The sequence below is a fragment of the Desmodus rotundus genome, chromosome 5, assembly GCF_022682495.2.
Source record: "Desmodus rotundus isolate HL8 chromosome 5, HLdesRot8A.1, whole genome shotgun sequence".
Taxonomy (NCBI): domain Eukaryota; kingdom Metazoa; phylum Chordata; class Mammalia; order Chiroptera; family Phyllostomidae; genus Desmodus; species Desmodus rotundus.
Window position 1 is genome coordinate 89,701,143 of NC_071391.1, and position 25,067 is coordinate 89,726,209.

Consider the following 25,067-nt stretch of genomic DNA (forward strand, 5'->3'; position numbering starts at 1 on the left):
CAGAAATAATACAACTAAGCAGGGAACAGATAGCCAACCTATCAGATGCACAGTTCAAAACACTGGTAATCAGGAAGCTCACAGAATTGGTTGAATTTGGTCAAAAACTAGATGAAAAAATGAAGGCTATGCTAGGAGAAACAAAGGAAAATGCACAGGGTACCAATAGTTATGCGAAGGAAACTGGGACTCAGATCAACAGTGTGGACCAGAAGGAAGAAAGAAACATCCAACCAGAAAAGAATGGAGCAACAAGAATTCAGAAAAAGGAGGAGAGGCTTAGGAACCTCCAGGACATCTTGAAACATTCCAACATCCGAATTATAGGGGTGCCAGAAGGAGAAGAGGAAGAACAAAAAATTGAAAACTTACTTGAACAAATAATGAAGAACTTCCCTCATCTGGCAAAGGAAATAGACTTCCAGGAAGTCCAGGAAGCTCAGAGAGTCCCAAAGAAGCTGGACCCAAGGAGGAACACACCAAGGCACATCATCATTACATTACCTAAGATTAAACAGGAGAGAATCTTAGAAGCAGCAAGAGATAAGGACCCAGTTACCTACAAAGGACTTCCCATAAGACTGTCAGCTGATTTCTCAAAAGAGACCTTACAGGCAAGAAGGGGCTGGCAAGAAGTATTCAAAGTCATGGAAGGCAAGGACCTATATCCAAGATTACTGTATCCAGCAAAGCTATCATTTAGAATCGGAGGGCAGATAAAATGCTTCTCAGATAAGGTCAAATTAAAGGAGTTCATCATCACCAAGTCCTTATTATATGAAATGTTAAAGGGATTTATCTAAGAAAAAGGAGATAAAAAATAAGAACAGTAAAAATGACAGCAAACTCAGTTATTAACAACCACACCTAAAACAAAAATAAAAGCAAACTAAGCAAACAACTAGAACAGGAACAGAACCACAGAAATGGCGATCACATGAAGGGTTATCAATAGGGGAGTGGGAGGGGAGAGAGGGGGGAAAGGTACAGAGAATAAGTAGCACAAGTGGTAGGTAGAAAATAGATATGGGAGGGTTAGAATAGTATGGGAAATGTAGAAGCCATAGAACTTATATGTATGATCCATGGACATGAACTATAGGGGGGGAATGTGCGAGGGAGGGGATGGGCAGGATGGAGTGGAGAGAAGGGGGGGAAATGGGACAACTGTAATAGCATAATCAATAAATATATTTAAAGAAAAAGAAAACTGCATTAAAATGACAAGAGAACCAACCATATGGGAAAACATATTTGCCAATGATTCCTCAGACAAGGGCCTGATCTCCAAAATATACAAAAAACTCACATGACTCCACTCTAAGAAGACAAGCAACCCAATTAAAATATGGGCACAGGTCTTGAACAGACACTTCTCCAAGAGGACATACAGAGGTTCCAGAGACATATGAAAAGATGCTCAGTATCACTAGCCATCAGAGAGATACAAATTAAGACCACAGTGAGATACCCCTTCACACCAGTCAGAATGGCCAACATAAACAAATCAACAAACAGTAAGTGCTGGTGAGGTTGTAGAGAAAATAAACCCTAGTGCACTGTTGGTGGGAATGCAGACTAGTGCAGCCACTGTGGAAAACAGTATAGAATTTCCTCAAAAAACTAAAAATGGAACTTCCTTCATGCAGCTATATTTTCACCAATATGTCCCCTAGAACAAGGGATATAAAGGAAAGAATAAACAAACGGGACTTCATCAAATTACAAAGCTTCTGCACAGCTACAGAAGACATCAGCAAAATGAAAATGGAACCAACCGTATGGGAAAACATATTTGCCAATGACACCTCAGACAAGAGTCTGATCTCCAAAATATATCAAGAACTCACACCACTCCACTCCAGGAAGACAAACAATCCAATTAAAAAGTGGGCAAAGGACCTGAACAGATAATTCCCCAAGGAGGACATACAGAGGGCCCACAGACATGAAAGGATGCCCAACATCACTAGCTATCAGAAAGATGCAAAATAAAACCATAATGAGATACCACTTCACATCAGTCTGAATGGGCATCATAAACAAATCAACAAACAACAATTTCTGGTGATGTTGTAGAGAAAAGAGATCCCTAGTGCACTGTGGGTGAGAATGCAGATTGGTGCAGCCATTGTGGAAAACAGTATGGAATTTCCTCAAAAAACTAAACATGGAACTGCCTTTTGACCTGGCAATTCCACTGGGGGTTATACCCTAAGAATTCTGAAACACCAATTCCAATGAACCTATGCACCCCAATGTTCACAGCTGTGCAATTTACAATAGCCAAGTGCTGGAACAAACAGCCTAAGTACCATCAGTAGATGAGTGAATCAATAAATGGTGGTACATTTACACAATGGAATTCTATGCAGCAGAAAGAAAGAAGGAGCTCCTACTCTTCACCACAGCATAGATGGAACTAGAGAGTATTATACTAAGTGAAATAAGCCAGGTGGTGAAAGACAAATACCATATGATCTCACCTTTAAGTGGAACCTAATCAACAAAACAAGTAAGCAAAATAGAACCAGAGATATGGAAATAAAGAACAAACTGACAGTAACCAGAGGGGAGGGAGGAGGGAGATAATAAGTGAAGGAAGGGGGAGGTTTGGAGTTCTGCCAAGATGGAGGCGGAGCCAGAAACCTGCATACAAACAAAAGAAGGATAACAACAAATTTAGAAACAATAAACAACCAGAACTGCCAGAATAGCAATCTTCATGGAACTTTGAGTACCAAGGGGTTAAACATACATTCATCCAGACCATCAGTGAGGACAGAGATGGGGAGACAGGCAGCTGGGTGGGTGGAGAGGAGCTGTGGCAAGGCAGCAGACTGTGCGGGCAAGGAGGGCCTGGTTCACTGGGAAACTAAAGACTCAAAACTTCTAGCTGTAAATACTGTGGGTGTTGCAAAGGTGGACAAACTCCCAGTCTCACAGGAGAGTTTGTTGGAAAGTGGGGCTAGAGTGGAGCAAGCAGTTTTGTTCCCTCTCTGACCACTCTTCCACAGACAGCGCCACAACTCAACGAAGTGGGTTGTCCTGCCCTGGTGAATACCTAAGGTCTGCCCCTTACAATGTAACAGGTGTAACAAGACAAAGAAATATGGCCCAAATGAAAGAATAAGTCAAAACTCCAGAAAAAGAACTAAGCAACAAGGAGATAGCCAACCTATCAGATGCAGAGTTCAAAACACAGGTAATCAGGATGTTTACAGAAATGATTAAGCACAGACACAAAATAGAGGAAGAAGTGAAGGCTATGCAAATTGAAATAAAGCAAAATATACAGGGAACCAACAGTGAAGGTAAGGAAACCAGGGCTCAAATCAACGATTTGAAACAGAAGGAAGAAATAAACATCCAACCGGAACAGAATGAAGAAATAATAATTCAAAAAAAAAAAAAAATGAGGACAGGCTGAGGAACCTCTGGGACAACTTTAAGCACTCCAACATTCAAATCATAGGGATGCCAGGAGGAGCAGAGGAAGAGCAAGAAATTGAAAACTTATTTGAACAAATAATAAAGGAAAATGTCCCCAATCTGGCAAAGGAAATAGACTTCCAGGAAGTCCAGGAAGCTCAGAGGGAACTAAAGAAATTAGACCCAATGAGGAACACATCAAGGCACATCATAATTACATTATCCAAGATGAAACAGAAGGAGAGAATCTTAGAAGCAGCAAGAGAAAAGGACACAGTTACCTACAAAGGAGTTCCCATAAGACTATCAGCTGATATCTCAAAAGAAACCTTATAGGCAAGAAGGGGCTGGAAAAAAGTATTTGAAGTCATGAAAGGCAAGGACTTATATCCAAGATTACTCTATCCAGCAAAACTATCATTTAAAATGGAAGGGCAGATAAAGTGTTTCCTAGATAAGGTAAAGTTAAAGGGGTTCATCATCCCCAAGCCTTTATTATATGAAACGTTAAAGGGACTTACCTAAGAAATAGAAGATCAAAAACTATGAACTATAAGATGACAACAAACTCATAACTATCAACAACTGAACCTAAAGGATGAAAACTAAGCAAATAACTATAACAGGAACAGAATCACAGAAATGGAGATCACATGGAGGATTATCAGTGGGGAGGGAGAAGGGATAATGGGGTGGAAAAGGTACAAGGAATAAAACGCATAATTGGTAGGCCTAAAATAGACAGGGGTCGGTTTAGAATAGTATAGGAAACAGAGAAACCAAAGAATTTATATGCACAACCCATGGACATGAGATAAGGGTGGGGGGAATGCTGGAGGGTGGGGTGGTACAGGGTGGAGGGGGGATAAAATGGGGAAAATTTGGGGCAACTGTAATAGCATAATCAATAAAATATATTTTAAAAAAAAGAAGGGGAAGGGTCAGCAAGGATCATATATAAAGGACCCATGGACACTTAAGACAATGTGGTGGGAGAGGATAATGGGAGGTAGGGGTGGGGAGGGTGGAAGAGAGTAATGGGGGGAAAATGATGAAAACTGTAATTGAACAATGAAAATAAGAAAAAAATTAAAAATTAGGAAATAATTATTAAAATGGAAAAACTACATAGCTTCCAATAATTATGTTAAGTGGAAATGGACCAAATGTTCCAAATAAATGTCATAAGGTGGCTGAATGGATTAAACAAACAAACAAAGAAAAACCAAGACTTGTACATACTCTGCCTATGGGGCCCATTTCAAATTGAAAAGCACACAGACTGAAAAACATATTCTATGCAAATGGAAATGAAAATAAAAGCTGGAGAAGCAATAGTTAGAGAACATAGACTTTAAAGCAGAGGGTATATGAAGAGACATAGAGGGCATTTCATAATATAAAGAAATCAATACAACAAGAGGATGTAACTCTTGTAAACTTCTACACACCCAATGCAAGGGCACCTAAATATATAAAGCAAATATAGTGGATATAAAGGGAGAGGTCAACAGTAAGACAATAACAGTAAAGGACTTTAACACCCCATAAGCATTAATGGATAGACAGACCATCAGACAGAAAATCAATAAGAAAACAGATGTATTAGACCAGATGTATTTAACTGATATTTTCTGTGCATTTTACCCAAAAGCAGCAGAACATACCTTCTTTTTAAGCATACATGAAACATTTCCCAGGACACAGCATATATTAGGCTACAAAACAAGCCTCAATGAATTTAAGAGGACAAATTATATCAAGCATTTTCACCAGTCACAATGGTATGAAACTAAAACATCAATTACAAGGAGAAAACTAAAAAAACAAACACATGGAGGCTAGACAAGAAGCTACTAAACAATGAATGGGTTAACAAAAAAATGAAGGAAGAAATCAAAATATTTCTTGAAAAATATTAAAATGAAAACACAATAAGCCAAAATTTATTGGACACAGTAAATGCAATCCTAAGCAGGAAATCTATAGCAATACAGACCTACTTCAAGGAACAAGAAAAATGTCAAATAAACAATATTACCCTATACCTAAAGGAGCTAGAAGAAGAAGAACAAACAAATCCCAAAGTAAGTGTAAGGAAGAAAATAATAAAATCACAGCAGAAATAATGAAATAGGGTCTAAGAAAAACAATACAAAAGATCAATAAAACCAAGAGCTGATTATTTAAAAGAAGCAAAATTGATAAACCATTTGCCAGACTGATCCAAAAAAAAAAAAAAAGCGAACACAAATAAAATCTGAAATGAAAGGGTTCAACAAAATGTTAGCAAACTGAATACAGCAATGGATCAGAAAGATCATACACCATATTCAAGTGAGATTTATTCTGGGAATGCAAGGTTGGTACAACATTCACAAATCAATAAAGTGTGATTCACTACATTAAAAAAATGAAGGATAAAAACCACATGATCATATCAATAGATGCAGAAAAAGCATTTGATAAAATCCAGCACCCAATTATGATTTAAAAAAAAAGACCTCTCAGTAAAGTGGGATTAGAGGGAAAATACCAAAAGATAATAAAGGCCATATATGACAAACCCACTGCCAGCATCATACTCAATGGGCAAAAACTACAAGCATGCCCCTTAAGATTATGAACAATACAGGGATGTTCATTTTCACTTCTCTTATTCAACATAGTACTGGAAGTCCTAGCCACAGCAATTGGACAAAAAGAAGAAATAAAATGCATTCAAATTGGAAAGGAAGAAGTAAAACTGTCTTTGCAGATGACATGATACTGTACGTACAGATTCCCAAAGATTCCACCAAAAACTATAGGGAGTCATAAATGAATACAGCAAATCAGCATGATACAAAATTAGTATCCAGAAACCAGTTGCATTTTTATATGCCAATAATGAACTAACAGAAAGGGAAATTTTTTAAAAATCCATTTACAATTGTTACAAAAAAAGAATAAAATACCTAGGAATAAATCTAACCAAGGATGTAAAAGACCTTTACCTAGAAATTTATAAGGTACTGAAGAAATAAACTGAATAAAATACAAATAAGTGGAGGCAGATAGCATGTTCTTGGTTAGGAAGAATTAACATCATTAAAATGTCCGTACTACCCAAAGCAATCTATAGATTCAATGCAATTCCTATCAAGAGCCCAATGACATATTTCACAGAACTAGAACAAATATTTCAAAAATTTCTATGGAACCACAAAGGCCCTGCATAGTGACAGCGATCCTGAGAAAGAAAAACAGAGTTGGAGTAATCACATTGCCTAATATCAAACTACACTATAAAGCCAGAGTAATCAAACAGTATGGTACTGCCATAAAGCCAGATACATAGATCAATGGAACAGAATAGAGAGCCCAGAAATAAACCCCTACTTTTATAGTCAATGAATATTTGACAGAGGAAGCAAGCACATACAATGGGCTAAAGATAGTTTATTCAATAAATGGTGTTGTGAAAATTGGACATATAAGTGCAGAAAAATGAAAGTAGACCAGCTTCTTATACCACACACAAGGATAAATTCAAAATGGATCAGAGACTTAAGTGTTAGACCCAAAACCATAAAAATCCTAGAGGAAAACATAGGCAGAAAAATTCGGACATTGCTCATAGCAATATTTTATTGGATATATCTCCTCAGGCAAGCGAAACAAAAGGAAAATTAAATAAATGGGACTATATCAAATTAAAAAGTTTTTGCGCAGCAAAGGAAATCATCAACAAATAAAAAGACCACCAGCAGAATGGGAGAACATATTCGCTGATACATCTGTTAAGGGGTTAAATCCAAAATTTATAAAGACCTTACAAAACTCAAACCAAAACAAAACACCAAACCACAATCTAATTAAAAAATGGGCAATGGACCTGAATAGACACTTATCCAAAGTGGGCATACTGATGGTCAATAGACATATGAAAAGATGCTCAGTGTCACTAATCATCAGAGAAATGCAAATTGAAACCACAATGAGATATCATCTCACACCTATCAGAATGACTATTATCAATAATTCAAAGAACAACAAGTGTTGGCCAATATATGGAGAAAGGGGACCCCTTTTACACTGTTGGTGGGAATGCAGACTGGTGTGAATGCAGATTGGTGTGAATGCAGATTGGTGCAGCCACTGTGGAAAACAATATAGAGATACCTCAAAAAATTCAAAATGAATCTGCTTTTTGTCCCAGTGATCCCACTTCTGGGAATATATCTGAAGTTTCAAAACACTAATTCAAAAGAACATAAGCACCCCTATGTTCAATGCAGCATTATTTACAATTGCCAAGATATGGAAGCAGCCCAAGTGTCCATCAGTAGATGAGTGGGTAAAATAACTATGGGACATTTACACAATGGAATACTACTTAGCCATAAAAAAAATGAAAATTTTACCCTTAGTGACAACATGGATAGACCTGGAGAACATTCTGCCCAGTCAAATAAGCCAGGCAGAGAAAGAAAGACAAATACCATATGCTTTCAGTCATATGTCAAATCTAATGAACAAACTGAACTAACATGCGAAAAAGAGACACTCATAGATGGAGAGCAGAATGACAGAAGGGGTGGGGAGGGTAAGAGTGGAGGGACTGAGCAAAACAGAAAAAGGACTCATGGCCATGGACAACAGTGTTATGATTGCTGAAGGGAGAGCAGTATAAGGGGGATTAAATGGTAATGACCAAAAAGTACAATAAAGATTAAATTTAAAAAGACATACAATGAAACTGTCAGAAAGAGAAATTAGAAAATCAATCCCACTTATAACTGCATCAGAAATTAAAATACTCAGGAATAAATTTAGCCAATGAGGTAACAAGGACTTGTACTCAAAATGGAAAAATGCTAATGGACAGCAATAATACCATTAAAATCTGCATAGTACTCAAAACAATCTATAGATTCAATGCAATACCTATCAAAATACACGTTAGGACACAATACAAGTTTCATAAGTTTAAGAAGATTTAAATCATATCAAGCATCTTCTCTGAACACAATGTTAAGAATCAAGATCAACTGCAAAACAAACTCCTGAAAAACATAAGCACATGGAAGCTAAATAACATGTTACTAAACAATGAATGGATCAAAAACAAGGTCAAGGAAGAAATCTAAAGGTACTTGGAGGACTTCTGGCCAAGATGGAGGCATAGGCAGATAAACTATGACTCCTCACACAACCAAAAGAAGGACAACAAATTTAAAAACAAAAAACCAGAACTGCCAGAAAATCAAACTGTATGGAAGTCTGACAACCAAGGACTTAAAGAAGAAATATTCATCTGGACTGCTAGGAAGGGCAGAGATGGGCAGCTGGAAAGGATAGGACTCTCAGCAAGGCAGTGGCTAGAGGACCGGGGCAGGCATGGGGGCGTCTGGCAGACTGTGCGACCCACATTTGTGAGCAGATAAACCGGGAGGAACAACTGGGGAGCGAGACAGACCATGTAACCCAGGGCTCCAGCATGGGGAAATAAAGCCTCAAGCCTCTTACTGAAAAAAGCCTGTGGGGGTTGTGGCGACAGGAGAAACTCCCAGACTCACAGGAGAGTTCACTGGAGAGACCCACAGGGTCCTAGAACAAACACAAACCCACCCACCCAGGAATCAGTACCAGAAGGGCCCAATTTGCTTGTGGGTGACAGAGAAAGTGACTGAAAGCTGGCAGAGAGCTGAACAAGCAGCATTGTTGTCTATCAGACCCCTCTCCCACATACACAGCCACAAAGCAGCAATGTGCGTTGCCCAACCCTTTCCAATACTTAAGTCTCTGCCCCTTACTATGTAAAAGGTGCATCAAGACAAAAAAAAAAAAAAAAAAAAAAGGCCCAAAGAAATGAATGGATCTAAGCTCCAGAAAATATACAACTAAGTGATGAAGAGATAGCCAACCTATCAGATTCAGAATTCAAAACACTGGTAATCAGGATGTTCACTGAAATGGTTGAGCAAGGTCACAAAATTGAGGAAAAAGTAAAGGCTATGAAAAGTGAAATAAAGCAAAATGTACAGAGAACCAAGAGTGACAGGAAGGAAACTGGGACTCAAATCAACAGTTTGGAGAAAAAGAAATAAACATTCAACCAGAACAAAATGAAGAAACAAGAATTCAAAAAAAAAAAAGAGGAGAGGCTGAGGAACCTCTGGGACAACTTTAAATGTTCCAACATCCAAATCATAGGGGTGCCAAGAAGAAGAAGAGCAAGAAATTGAAAACTTATTTGAAAACATAATGGAGAACTTCCCTAATCTGGTGAAGGAAATAGACTTCCAGGAAGTTCAGAGAGTCCCAAAGAAGTTGGACCCAAGGAGGAACACACCAAGGCACATCATAATTACATTAGCCAAGATTAAAGATAAGGAGAGAATCTTAAAAGCAGTAAGAGAAAAGGAGACAGTTACCTACAAAGGAGTTCCCCTAAGACTATAGGCTGATTTCTCAAAAGAAACCTTGCAGGCAGAAGGGGCTGGAAAGAAGTATTTGAAGTCATGAAAGGCAAGGACCTACATCCAAGATTACTCTATCTAGCAAAGCTATCCTTTAGAATGGAAGGGCAGATAAAGTGCTTCCCAGATAAGGTCAAGTTAAAGGAGTTCATCATTACCAAGCCCTTATTATATGAAATGTTAAAGGGACTTATCTAAGAAAAAGATCAAAAATATGAATAATAAAATGACAACAAACTCACAACTATCAACAAAGGAACCTAAAGGAAAAGAAAAACAATGAAAACAAAAACTAAGCAAACAAGTAGAACAGGAAGAGAATCAGAGAAATGGACATCACATGGAGGGATTTTAGTGGGGAGGAGGGAGGGAGGAATGGCGGGGGAGAGGTTCAGGGAAGAAGCAGCATAATTGGCAGGCATAAAATAGACGGGGAGAGATAAACAATGGTATAGGGAACAGAGAACCTAAAGAACTTACATGTACAACCCATGGACATGAACTAAGTTGGGGTGGATGCTGGAGGGTTGGGGGGTGCAGGATGCAGGGGTATACAGGGGGGATGATTGGGAAAACTGTTAATAGCATAATCAATAAAATATACTTAAAAATAAAAAATAAATTTTAAAAAAGATATATGCACCCCTATGTCCACTGCAGTGTTACTATGAATAGCCAAGACATGGAAGCAACCTAGATGTCCATGAATAGATTAATGCATAAAGATGTGGTGTATAATAGATTATTATTAAGCAATAAGAAAAAACAGTATCTTGCTGTTTGTGACATGGATGAACCTAAAGGGTATTACTATGTAAGTAAATTAAGTCAGATGAAGACAAATACCATATGATCTCACTAACATGTGGAATCTATAAAAAAAGAAAAAGAATGAATAAACAAAACAGAAAGACTCACAGATATAGAGAATAATTAGCTGATGGTTGCCAAAGGGTAGGGGAAGGGAGGATGGGAATTTAAAAATCTATATAGATATAGTACAAAAGAAATACAAAACTCCATGGATCACTTGACCTCCATAAATCTTTACTGTGACCTATGTAGCATATTGGGTCTCAGTAGTCCTCAAAAATAATATTTTTTCTTTTCCAATACAACAATCAACCTAGTAAATAGTCACAAGTCCTTCTGAGGAAGATTAGAAGGGGTACCCAGCTTCTCTTTTACTGAAGAGGCTTCTGTCAGTGAACTGACTCAAGCCTAACTTAGAGATGTTCAACAGACTGGCTCAAGTTGGAATTCTCATCAGATATATTTTCTGTGCATACAAATGACGTAAAACTTTAGAAGGCTGCCATCTATTCTGTTCTAGGGACACTGTAGTCAACTACTAAGGATAAAGGTATCTACAGGTAAGAATCCCTCTTCAAAACTCCCAGAGGCCTTCTTCTCTTCATATGTTAACTGCATGTTCATAGTTTTAATTTTTGTCTTATGTATGCAATCAAGAGCCTATTGTTCCAAATTGCTACAACCCCTTGATTTCTCCATGGCTTTATTTTCCTTCACCTGCAGTTCATCCCATGGTACCACTAGTAAAAATTTGAATTATGACACTGTATGCCATAGGTTATACATGTCTCATCCCCTGCCTCCCTTCCACCAATCCCCATAAGGTTATTATTGATCTCAACATATAAGAATATGTTTCTTGCCCTGGCTAGTGCGGCTCAGTGGTTGAGTGCCAGCCTGCGAATCAAGGGGTCACTAGTTTGATTCCCAGTCAAGGGCACATGCCTGGGTTGCAGGCCAGGTCTCCAGTGGGGGGTGCGCATGAGAGGCAACCACACATTTATGTTTCTCTCCTTCTCCCTCCCTTCCCCTAAAAAAAAAAACAAAAACGTGTTTCTTGAGGTCACTTCCTGCCACGTCCAGTTCCAGTACGGTCAACCATGTTGTTTGACAAGGTCCAGACATGGGGGATATGTCTTCAAGGAAGTGTATCCTGGCCTGGAGGACGTGGCATTACTTGGGATCTGTGTGTGATTTTGTTCTTTCTCTTTCTTGGAATCTGTATTTTTACTGCCTTAATCATCTGGAACCTCCTAGAAATGATCACCACTCTTAGAATTGACCCGCAGCTGACACAAACAGGATATAATCAGACCAATGCATCTCTAGTCAACAAGTCCCTGAATGTCTAAAAGTCGTTAGAGTAACAGCTCCTCCTTTACCTTAAATAAGAATATATATCAATTAGACAGCCCTAGAAATAAGAAAAGCTGGTTAGCTATTAAGCATATAGAAAGTTACTATGAAGTTAAAGTTTATAGTACACAGAGAAATATTTTAGACAGAAGATAGTTAAGTTAGATATCACAAAGGCCTTATTGCCTCTGCTCAATCTACCATATACTTTTGCCCTATGAACAATTTCTGAAAATGTCTAATTGTCTGATTTATGACTCTCCTGGTTAAAATGATCTTTGTTCACTATAGCTGAATCTATGAAAACTTTGGTCAAAACAATCTTTGTTTAATATAATTAAATCCATGGAAACTTTCATACTTTTCTGGTTACCTTTGTATTGATTTTTCTGCTTAACTGATCATGCTATACACTTGCAAATGTTAATCTATGCCAAAAAGGAAAATATAAAAATCCACTTGTACTTGCAATAAACGAGTCAGTGCTTCACCTGCCTTTGAGCTGTGTAGTTGCCTGATCTCCCCGCACTGACGCCTCATAACACCTTCGGGACCCCCTGGACTCTGCTGCAGCTGGACCGCGGCAACTTCCCATCCCTAATACTATCTGGGTCCCAACAAAAAACAGAGGCCACAGTTGCAACGGGAGGAAATCTAGGTCAGTTTATTTACATACACCCTATGTACAAATGTAGAGGTGTAGGGGAAACCCAGGTGAGCTGAGGCAGAGAAATACCCAGTATACTTTTTTAATTAAAAAGTTTTTAAATCCTCACCCAAGGATATATTTACTGACTTTAGAGAGGAAGAGAGAGAAAACATTGATCAGTTACCTCCTGTATGCACTGTGACCAGGGATCAAACTTGCAACCTCCTGGTGTGTGGGACAACACTCCCAACCAATAAAGCCACCCAGCCAGTGCACTCAGTACTTTCTACAATTAGATTAGTAATAGCCTTGCATAAACCGGGTGAGCAAAACTAGGTGTATTCCTATGTAAAATACAATTAACATATAATACAATAAACTGTTCTGTGTACTCGCAACTGTGCACCTACTTTTGCCCCACCATTAGTTATACCTAAGTATCTCTGGGGGAGTATTCAGCTTTCTGAATTTCTCGTTTTGATCTCTTTCCACAGTACTTTGTAGTTCTCAGCATACAAATGCCACTCAAGTGTTAGATTTATTCATGTATTTTGTGAGCACATTCCTATTTCTGAAACATCTGGGAGGTGATGACTACTGGTCGTCCCCTTGGACACCTTGTGAACCAACATCTTTTTCCTTTGCAAATGATTCTCAGTTGTTTATGAAATGAAAACTAACAAGGTGAAACATAAGAGAGCTGAGCGGTGTTCTGACTATTCTACAGGGCTCACAATAGCATAGCCATACTGTTTCAACTCAGTATGAATTACTTCAGATAGCATAGCCTTCTGCTTAATAAACACACCACACACACACATTTGGAGTTCCAGTGGGCTTTTATTGAGATAAATTAACAAAATCAAGATTTCACCAACCATCTTTCCTGAACTCTATAAACTCAGCAGAGACTCTGGTCTATATATGCACATACAAGGTAACACATCCCAACAAAAAAAGTCCCACTGGAACACTTGCCAATTAACAGAAAGCCAATTTCCCCTTTCCCCAAATGTTTTCAAAATTTTGAGTCCCCACTATTCACATCTCAGTGGAATTGGTCCCTTGTGGCTAGGGACAATGAAATTCTACCCTATCTTTTTTTTTTGAACAAAAATTTTTTTTCAGGTTTTAAGTTTTCAAAAACGGGATGTCACTTTGTTTTCTCCAGGCACCCCTCCCCCACAACCATTGATTAAAATACAGTAGTCTGTATCTTAATAACCCAACCCTACCCCCTCCCCTGCCCAGTATGTGTATTGGAGAATTTAAATACACCTCCTGTTGGAATCTGTCAGCTGTGGAGGGGCAGAGTCCAGGTGCCAGGCTAGCTCCCTCTGACCTCATGAACTGTTATAAACTTTGGACCCTTAACTCTACCCTGAAGATGAGTTTTTAGATCAGGAGACTAGATTTTCTTTGGGAGTTTTTAAAGAACTATCTTTAAGGATGTACAGTAAAACTACAAGCTCACAAAAGTCCAAGTTTACCAAAAAGTTGACTAACTTCAGCTCCCACAAGGCCAATAATTTTGACAAAGATATTTTGCCGAAAGATGATTCCACAATAACAATTTTTAAGATACATAGAACACTGAAAAAAGTGGCAAATTAAAATAACATGGCTTAATTCCCAAGAATTTATTTCGTCTTTTTGTTACTCATCTATAAGGTCAGGAGTGTGGCTCAAGGCAGTTTCTGATGAGGTTATGATCTTTCAAAGTGTTTGTAAATCCTTAACGCAGACACCCTCCCTTTTGGGGCACAGTCACCTCCCTCCCACCCCTATTAAAACAATAAAAATAAATAAACCGAGTGATCAGAATGAGATGTTTTGACTCATGCTGAGCTGTCTGGTTCTAACCCAAGCATGATGGTATCAAACACAGCACACAGCAGAGGAAAGATGCTCCCATCTCATTCTGAAGACAAATATCGATAACCAATTGCCTCCCCCCACCCCCAGCCTTTGGGGTCAACCCTTACCGGTGCAGGGACAACTTGAAAATAATTTAGAGACATTTTTAGGTTTCCCTCTCCCTTATTTCTTCCCATGGAACATCATTTTGGAATTTATTCCATTCCTAAGGGAAAGGCAAAAAAGTTCCTCCATCAGTATGGAAAAAGAAAGACAAAATAAAATAGGCCCAGAGGCAACAAGGTGTGTAACAGTCCATAACCCATTACACAACTATACAACCACAGGCTAACCCATGGGCTGGACATTATTTAAATATTGAAAATAATAGTTTTCATCCAAATGAACCACTGGAAAAAATGTTAGCATTAAAAATAAACACCCGATACTGGAAGAACATGAAAATTTCTAATAGTAACAAATGCTCCTTATTGTTAGGGGGATTTAAAAAGAAACTAGGCTTTGACCTAGTTCTTATAGAGCATCTTTCCATTGAACAATTCCTATTCCAAGAGTCAAGCACCAAAACTGGACAGCTGCCTGTACAAGACTGTGTCCAATATTGGTGTTCCAACAGTTTAAGTGCCACTCCTCGTCAGAGGCTGTACTTCAGTAATACTTCAAGTCTGTGCTTTAAGGACCCACAGGCATGTGGCACCAAGCACACACAGTCTGAGGATGGCAAAGAGGACTGTGCTGTTTATAGTCACCCACATTCTCTAGCAAGACACAAAATTGCATTTACGAGTTTTTTTTTTTTTTTTTTTTAAATAATGATCCCTCTTATCTTGCCAGAGGTGCAGGAGAAAAAGAGTGCTGCATCAGTACTAGGGCAAGATTTTTTTTGGTGAAAAGTTGATGCCTTTTAAATCCCCTCCCCCTATCCCTCCCTGGGGAAAAAAAGTTACTTCCTTAATTAGGACTTGTATTTAGTAGCCAACATTGGCTGGATACCAAAAAAAATGAGCTTATTCTTTTTTGAGTTTGTACTGTGCAGCTCTTGCTACAGTTTTTAAGGAGTTAGGGCTACGTCTGATCAGGAGGCATCTGCAGGATTTTGATCAAGATATTCTGGGTGAAGTCACAAAGTTTTTGTTTAGAACCAGACAGCAAAAACTGCAACTATGAATAATTGATTTCTTTATCCAGATGAGTCAAGCATAAAAGCATTTGCAGGACTCTAATATTTTAGGGCTTTGAAAAACAATGAAACACATAAATCAAAATTTTAAACATTCTTTTTTTGTATTATTATTATTTTAAACTTTAGATGCCTCCTGATTGACCTAGGACACTGGGTTAGAAGGGAATTAAAAACATTAAAAAAAAAAAAAGTTCACTGGTTTTGATTTAGCTCACTCCTTTTGCCTGGAGATCAGGCCAAACATCAAGCATGTTGGGAGGGGCACAATTTAATGCAACACTATTGACTGTAAAGCATTTGCCAGCAATTTACAATGCAAAACGACAAATAATTCTGGTCACAAAGCTAGAGGATAGCAAGCACCTTTCTGCAGCATGAAAGTTAACAGCTCTCACAGGTTGCCCATTCAAGTTTATGTATCCAGGTGGGCAGAGGGCAACACTTGCACAGTACAGGTGACCCACAGAAATTAAGTCCCGGAACTGCTAACTTTAACCAAAGCTGGTATCTGGCTAATATTGTGAAATACAGATCCATGCTCTATACATACACTGCTCAGACACTGCCACTCAATTGAAGTCCCACACTGCAAGGCAGATTAATCTCTGTCCCCTTTTGCAAAGCTTGAAAAGTTTCTAACTCTTAAAAAGGGGAAAGAAGCAAAATCAGAGAGCGCCTCTCAAAAATAACAGCATGAATTAAAAGTTTTGGAACTTCCTTGCACCCTCTGACAGGCCTCCTCTGAAGGTACTACATGAGAGTGTGTGGCAGCAAACAGTGAAGACGTCTGGGGCCCTTTTCTACCATAGGGTTCCCAGAGAGGTCTGCTCTCTACAGTAGGAGGCCAAAGCACTTTTTAGAATTTAGTGTTGCGGAAAACTGAGCCCCTCTCATCTTTAGCTGCTCCCATAATCACTCTAATCCCCTTAATCCCAGCAACCTTCATCAAAAAAAAAAATATATATATATATATATGTGTGTGTGTGTGTGTGTATATGTATATATATATATATATATATATGAACCCAGAAAAAAACTTATTTACAAAGTTTATACAAGTATACACACCCAATTTTCTATGGGACACATTTTGCCACAGAGGAAAGAGGGTCAAGGCTGACATGTCTACACATCAAGTGCCATAACTGCTAATGGAGGCGTATGTAAACCAGTCTTTAGTGTTCTTCTACAGAGCACAAAGGCTTGTCATATGGCTCTTGCAATGATATAGACTGCTCTTTCCTTTGGGAGCGATGATGTTGCATCTACTCAGCCCAGAAAAAATTTTTACTTGGGAATTTTTTTTTTAAATACATGTATTTACAGTGCGGATGAACTGCAGTTGCATTATCAACTCCTCCACTTAAAGAAAAAGAAAATGGTATTTAACATTACTAATATGTTTCATCTTCCAGCCCTGGGCTTGAGTATTAGGTAGAAAGGGAAGAGAGAGACTCCAACTTGAAACCAAAATGAAAGAAAAAATTTTAAAGAGAAAAAAGGAAAGAAAGAATAATTGTTGATTTCTTGGGCTGTGTTTAAAAGAGGATATTCTGAATGGTCTCATAGCATAAGGCACTTCGCACAAATAAGTAATAAGCTCTCCAGGCTTAAAACACAGATGAGTAATCAGGGAGAAGTTGAAATGCACTCAACGATCAGCTGTTTGAGAATTCTGAAATTGTAGACAAGCTTGTATGTTTGTCAAGATTCTTCTCTTTTTAGGGTTTCTTCCCTTCTCTTCTTTCTCCTCCTTCCTTGTCCCCCTTCTTCCCCAGAAAACATTTTTAAAAAACCAGCAGTTAGTGCAACTAATGTTCAGTCAGCACACAGTGCAAACAAGTGGAACAAAAAAGGTAAATTCCTTCTTTTCAGCTTTTTTCTCTTTACCAGTTAAAAAAAGAAAAAAATGTCTGAGCTCTTTTAAGTCTTCATAGTTCCAAAACAAAAGATGAAAACCCACAAAGAGAAGAGCATCCCCCCAAAATGATGTGTCACAGATCCGAACAAGCCTTCTTTAGTTTGTCAAAGCCTAAAGAAGAAAGAAACATAAAATCAACACCTTTGAAAGCAATATGAATTATAGTATATGTTTTCACAATCCCCATCCCAAATATTCTCTCTTTGATAGTTTCTACTGAGATTTCGCCTACCGTACAAAGCCACATGGGCTTAAAAATTTCTGCTAGGCATCCTAGAGACAGAATGAGAGGCTGAAAATTCTGTTAACAGCCAGCAGTCATTCACAACACTTAAATCAACATTTTTTAAAAATCTTACATTAACTTAATAAATAGCCTGCCAATATACTAGCAAACACTGGCTAGGTTTTATGTTTGGCTGAGGTTTTGTTTGACATTTAAATTTTTTTTTTATTTTTAAAAAAGATTGATTATTTATTTATTTTTAGAGAGAGGGGAAGGGAGGGAGAAAGAGAGGGAGAGAAACATCAATGTGTGGTTGTCTCTCACAGTGACCCCTCCTGGGGACCTGGCCCACAACGCAGGCATGTGCCCTGACTGGGAATCAAACCAGTAACCCTTTGGTTCGCAGCCCGCACTCAATCCACTGAGCTACACCAGCCAGGGCTGACATTTAAATTTTTTAAAAAGTAAAAAGAATAATTTGAGGCAGGTAAAATGTTCATTCCTAATTTGGAAACCATCATCCCTCAAATTAAATCAAGATTTTCCTTAGAAAAAACTCCAAAAACAGTCTACTTTCCCTTATATTGAGCCTTGTTTTGAGCATTTCTAGCCAGGCCCAAGAGTCACCAAAAGATGAAATGAGAGGGAGGTGCAGGAAGCCAGTGGGTGGGCATTTAAAAAAAAGATAGTTACCCTCATAACCTGATCACACATTTAGCAATAAGGTATTACAGGTAATTTAACCTGATTTATTGAGGTACACATTAGAAATTAAGAGTGAATTCTAACAGAGATAACAGAATGATAAAAGAAAATATTTTCACATTCAAAAATTGCTGAAAAAGATTCTCCTTGCTTTTATTATATTTGAAGTTTGAATTTGTCTTAGTACTGCTCACATATCACATTACTTTGGAAGACTGCACTCAAGAACAGTGTGGATTCTTCTGCCTTGGCTGGTGCAGCTCAGTGGATTGAGCACTGGCCTGGATTGCAGGCCAGGTCCCCCCAGTAGGGGGCACTAAAGACGCAACCACACAACGGATGTTTCTCTCCCTCTTTTTCTCTCTCCCTTCCCATCTAAATAAAAAAAATCTTAAAAAAAAAAAGAACAGTATGGATTCTTCTCTAATGAGACAGACCACAGCTTCACCCAAGAGATGCTCCGTTTTATTGTCATTTATGCCAACAAGTGTTTTACCCTCTACCACTATTACGTATGGTGGGCACATCAAATTTCCCCCACAAAAGAGGATCTTGATTTCTTTCCTTTTAATATTATGCTCACTTAGCTACATCATAGGGTACGCACATGCTTGTTATGGTTTATCATCTTCTACAGGCTCACTGTGGTATTCTGCCACATATAGGCTCTTGTCAATGTTGCTTGGGATAGGTTTAATTTCTGTTCCCAGCTGCTCCTCAATACTTTTCAGGTTGAAGCGATCATCATATGTGATCAAGTTGATGGCTAAGCCAAGATGACCAAAGCGACCTAAGACAACAAATTTTTTAATTAATATAAAAAATAGTTAAATATGAGAATCAATGTGTGTGTGCAAGTCTGCAAGCGTCAAAACCATAGAAGATTTACGTTTTTGTTCAGTGCCATTCTGGATATACAAAGCCAGTTTTTCTAGTCTCCTCAAATTCATGTTATTTCAGGTTTAAAGCCCAAACTAGTACTCTATTTTACCTTTTTCAAATGACAACATGCATGTTTATTTGTGTCAAAAGTTGCCAAAACCAAGAGACTGTGTTCGGGACTTGGGAATAGGTTAGGCCATTATTTACACAGGAAAAAGCAGAATCACTTTAAAAACAACATTAGAAAAAAAAAATTGCCAAAATACACATACTGAATAGTAGTTACTGATGGTACCACCTAATGAAAAAAAGTTAGGTTCTCCTTTGTGAATTTTATCTCAAGTTACACATATGGTAGCTAACGTTTCTGAGTAAGTATTCCAGAATAACGAGAAATTAGCCTTAAATACCAACCAACTATATTAGTTTTAACTCACTGTTCTCATTGCTACCACACTCTATTTCACAGAAAAACAGAATTTAATGAATAAACTTCTCAAAAAACTCTTCCATAAAGAACATTTCCTTTCTTTTCCTCACCTGATCTTCCAATACGATGGAGATAGGTCTCTGCCAGCTTTGGGAAGTCAAAGTTTATTACCACATTCACAGCTTGTATATCAATACCTCGGGTAAACAAATCTTAAAAACAAAACAAACAAAAAAACCCCTCCATTACATCTTTCAATTTTTTGGCATTTAAGCAATTTTAACCATCTTGGTACCATAATCACTACTATTTAACAGATATTTCTAGTATAACCTAAATTAGTTTATCTTTTTTTGTAATTCAAATACATTTACAGATTACTGGCATTACCTTTCATGTATTATTTCCATAAATAACTATCTGTTTACAAGTCATCTTAGCCCAGTTCCATAAGGAAGTTTTAGAAAAGGGTCTATGACTGCTAATGGAGGCGTATGTAAACCAGTCTTTAGTGTTCTTCTACAGAGCACAAAGGCTTGTCATATGGCTCTTGCAATGATATAGACTGCTCTTTCCTTTGGGAGCGATGATGTTGCATCTACTCAGTCCAGAAAAAATTTTTACTTGGGAATTTTTTTTTTAAATACATGTATTTACAGTGCGGATGAACTGCAGTTGCATTATCAACTCCTCCACATAAAGAAAAAGAAAATGGTATTTAACATTACTAATATGTTTCATCTTCCAGCCCTGGGCTTGAGTATTGGGTAGAAAGGGAAGAGAGAGACTCCCTCTTCTCTTTGGAGGTATTACCTCTTGGAAATATAGGTAGATACCAGGGTAGCTGGTAAGCTCTTAAATGGATCTCAGAAATGATCTATAATTTATTTCCATTAGTCTGTATTCTAGTATTTAACATTAAACAGCAAATTATCTTAAAAAATAGTTTGTTCTATTCCTGGCAGCGAGATAGGTGGGAGCGGAGTCAACTACCTCTGCACCTGGGTGAAACACCTACCCAAACTACTGAGGAACAAAGCGAACAGCCAAAAGCACCCCAGCGTTTATGAAGATAGGAGACCAAAAAGTACAGAGGACACTGAAAACACAGATGGTAAAGGGACTGCTTCAGGACAAAAAGTTCCCTGGGACCAGCACAGGGACCAGGGCAGCTGCAGTCCTAAGCCCATCCCTGACGGGCCTGCTGTAGGACTCCTGGGAGAGAGCTGGGTTAACGGCTCCTTCCCCTGCCAGACAAGGCCTGAGCAACACCGTGAGAGACCTGGTTGCTTTAAGTCGCAGGGAGGGGAATAAGGAAGAAGTGGTAAACCCACAGAGACCATGAGAGCTGGCTGGGGAGAGTTGAGAGTTGGGCCATGCAGGACCCTGACCCAGACAGTCCCCGGTCTAGCTGGAGAGGTGGGCGGTGTGAGAGGACAGGCCTTTCCTTGTATGGAGGGAGCCTCAGGATTGAGCAGGAGGATTTTCCCCAAAAGAAAAAGACCCTCAGGGGCACTTTGGGGAATTCCCCAGCAGCAACAGCTCCGGTCTCCTCTCCACCGGGCCACCCGCCACTCTGGGGGGTGTGCACACACTCTGGGGAGTGTCCGTACCTTATCTCAGAGGGAACTGAGACCACAGGCACTGGGGAGAGTACGAATCAAGGAAGGCTCTGCGTGCACACCCATAGCCCAAAGAAGGCCTACCCTAATGAAGAGTGGATAGAAGCCCGGAACACCAGGATACCTCCTGGAAGAGGAAACCACCAACAAAAGAAACACCAACAGATAAGAAAGAACAGAAGAAGGTGAAGGAGGGAGTGGAAGTCACACTAAGTCAACCCAGGACCTATCTGAAAATACAAATAAATAGTGAAGAAATTACTAAGAACAAACAAACAACTGAACAAGAGCAAGAGAAAAACCTCAAAACCTTCTAAACACAGAAGAACCAGCTCCAACACAACCTGCCCGCACCTGCACAACAGAAAACAAGAGGTGGTGGACAGACTGACCCTCAGATAACCAGCTGGTGGGAAAGATCCACCAAAGAAGGATCCAAAAGAATCAAAAACCAAAGACATACACAGAGCCAACATAAACCGCAGCCCAAGTTCAGTAAGATCGGAAGATCAAGGAGACTGTATCACTAAATCTCACAGTTATTCTATCACAGAAGATTATGCAAAAAACCCAGGGGGCCAGAAGAAAGCAACCTAAGAAGCTGAGGCTAACAGGAAGAGTCTCACAAACAATGGGAAGACAAAGAAAAAAATCCCCAAATGAAAGTGAAGGAAGAAGCCTCAGAAAAAATGCTAAATGAAATAGAGGCAAGTCAACACTATCAGATACTGAGTTCAAAGAATTGGTTATAAAGAAGCTCCATGAGCTCACACAGCATTACCAAAAACTATAGGGAAACTACAATGAACTCACTGCAAACGATATCAACATGAAAAAGGAAATAGAAACTATCAACAAGGGCCAAGAGGAACTGAAGAATACAATCTCTGAACTAAAGAACAGAGTAGAAGGAATCAAAAGCAGGCTCGAAGAAGCAAAGGATCGGATCAGTGAACTGGAGGACAAGGTAGAAAAAAACACCCGGAAGGAGCAAGAAAAGGAAAAGAAGCTCAGAAAGAATGAAGAGGGGTTAAGGGAAATGCAGGACAACATGAAATGTAATAATATCCATATAATAGGGATACCAGAAGGAGAAGAGGAAGACCAAGGGATAGAAAACCTGTATGAAAAAGTAATGATGGGAGAACCAAGATGGTGGCGTAGGTAGACACACTGCGACTCCTTGCACAAAAAGAACTGAAAGAAAATCCAACGGCAAGGAAGTCCGACACCAAGTAGATAAAAAAGAAACATACATCCAGACAGGTAGGAGGGGCGGAGATGGGCACCGGGGAGGAGAGGACTCCTGTGGCCTTGGCGGTACGGAGACTGGCGGAGAGTGGGACAAAAGGGGCAGACAGTCTGACCACTAGCAGACCCTGCGGCCCTACATTCGCACAGAGATAAACTGGGAGGGCCAGACTCAGAGTGGGGGAGAAAAGAGCAGGCAGAGCGGCGGGTAGCACCCCGCAGCCCCACACTCCCACACAGATGAACCGGGACAAACAGCTAGGAGCGAAGCAGACCGAGTAACCCAGGGCTCCAGTGCCGGGAAATAAAGCCTCAAACCTCTGATGTCAAGAGCCCATGGGGGTTGGGGCAGCAGCAGGAGAGACTCCCAGCCTCACAGGAGAGGTCATTGGAGAGACCCACAGGGGCCTAGAGTGTGCACAAGCCCACCTACTCAGGAACCAGAACCAGAGGGGCCCAATTTGATTGTGGATAGCCGAGGGAGTGGCTGAAATCTGGTGGAGAGTGGAGTGGGCGCCATTACTCTCTTCCGCCCCTCTCGAACAGTGTCACAGCGCTGCAACCAGCATTACCCCGCCCTGGTGAACAGCTAAGGCTCCACCCCATTACATAACAGGCGCACCAAGGGGGTGGGGGGGGGGAAGGCCCAAATGACAGAACACTTCAAAGCTCCAGAAAAAATACAACTCAGCGAGCAAGAGATAGCCAACCTATCAGATGCACAGTTCAAAACACTGGTTATCAAGACGCTCACAAAATTGGTTGAATTTGGTCGAAAACTAGATAAAAAATGAAGGCTATGCTAAGAGAAACAAAGGAAAATGTACAGGGAACCAATAGTGATGCCAAGGAAACTGGGACTCAATTCAATGGTGTGGACCAGAAGGAAGAAAGAAACATCCAAACAGAAAAGAATGAAGAAACAAGAATTCTGAAAAATGAGGAGTGTTAGGAACCTCCAGGACATCTTGAAACGTTCCAACATTCGAATTATAGGGGTGCCAGAAGGAGAAGAGGAAGAACAAAAAATTGAAAACTTATTTGAACAAATAATGAAGGAGAACTTCCCCAGTCTGGCAAAGGAAATAGACTTCCAGGAAGTCCAGGAAGCTCAGAGAGTCCCAAAGAAGCTGGACCCAAGGAGGAACACACCAAGGCACATCATTACATTATCCAAGATTAAACAGAAGGACAGAATCTTACAAGCAGCAAGAGAAAAGGAGACAGTTACATACAAAGGAGTTCCCATAAGACTGTCAGCTGAGTTCTCCAAAGAGACCTTACAGGCAAGAAGGGGCTGGCAAGAAGTATTCCAAGTCATGAAAGGCAAGGACCTACATCCCAGATTACTGTATCCAGCAAAGCTATCATTTAGAATGAAAGGGCAGATAAAGTGCATCTCAGATAAGGTCAAGTTAAAGGAGTTCATCATCACCAAGCCCTTATTATATGAAATGTTAAAGGGACTTATCTAAGAAAAAGAAGATAAAAAATATGAACAGTAAAAATGACAGCAAACTCACAGGTATCAACGACCACACCTAAAACAAAAACAAAAGCAAACTAAGCAAACACCTAGAACAGGAACAGAACCCCATAAATGGAGATCACATGGAGGGTTATCAACAGGGGAGTGGGAAGGGGAGAGGGGGGGAAAGGTACAGAGAATAAATAGCATAAATGATAGGTGGAAAATAGACAGGGGGAGGGTGAGAATAATGTAGGAAATGTAGAAGCCAAAGAACTTATAAGTGTGACCCATGGACATGAACTATAGGGGGGAAATGTGGGAGGGATGGGGTGGGCAGGATGGAGTGGAGTGAGGTGGGGGGGGGAAATGGGACAACTGTAATAGCATAATCAATAAGTGTATATATATATAAAAAAAAAGACTTAACTGTCCCACTAAAGTGGTAAAAAAACCCACAAAAACAAAAAGTAATGATGGAAAACTTCCCTAATCTGATGAGAGAAAAAGTCACACAAATCCAGGAATCACAGAGTCCCAATCAAGCAGAACCCAAAGAGGCCCACTACAAAATACATCATAATTAAAATGGCAAAATTCCAAGGCAATAAAAGGATCTTAAAGGCAGCAAGTGAGAAACACGAAGTAACATACAAGGGAGCCCCAATAACGTTAGCAACTGACTTCTCAATGGAAACACTCCAAGCCAGAGGAGAATGGCAAAAAACATTCCAAGTAATGAGAACCAGAGACCTGCAACCAAGACTACATTACCCAGTACGGCCTC

The 25,067-nt window shown here is 39.4% G+C and overlaps 1 protein-coding gene across 5 annotated transcripts in view; it reads right to left on the reverse strand.

Annotated features, from left to right (window-relative positions):
* Window positions 1-13,534: 13,534 nt before the first annotated feature.
* Window positions 13,535-25,067, reverse strand: part of DDX6 (DEAD-box helicase 6) — a 46,839-nt gene continuing 35,306 nt past the window's right edge. For all 5 annotated transcript variants that reach the window (XM_024570723.4, XM_053923927.1, XM_053923928.1 and 2 more), the window contains exons 12-14: window positions 20,050-20,151; window positions 19,235-19,417; window positions 13,535-17,807 (exon numbers count right to left, since the gene is read on the reverse strand). In XM_024570723.4, the coding sequence (XP_024426491.1) occupies window positions 19,242-19,417; window positions 20,050-20,151 (278 nt within the window). In that variant the 3' untranslated portion in view covers window positions 13,535-17,807; window positions 19,235-19,241. The remainder of the gene's footprint in view (window positions 17,808-19,234; window positions 19,418-20,049; window positions 20,152-25,067) is intronic.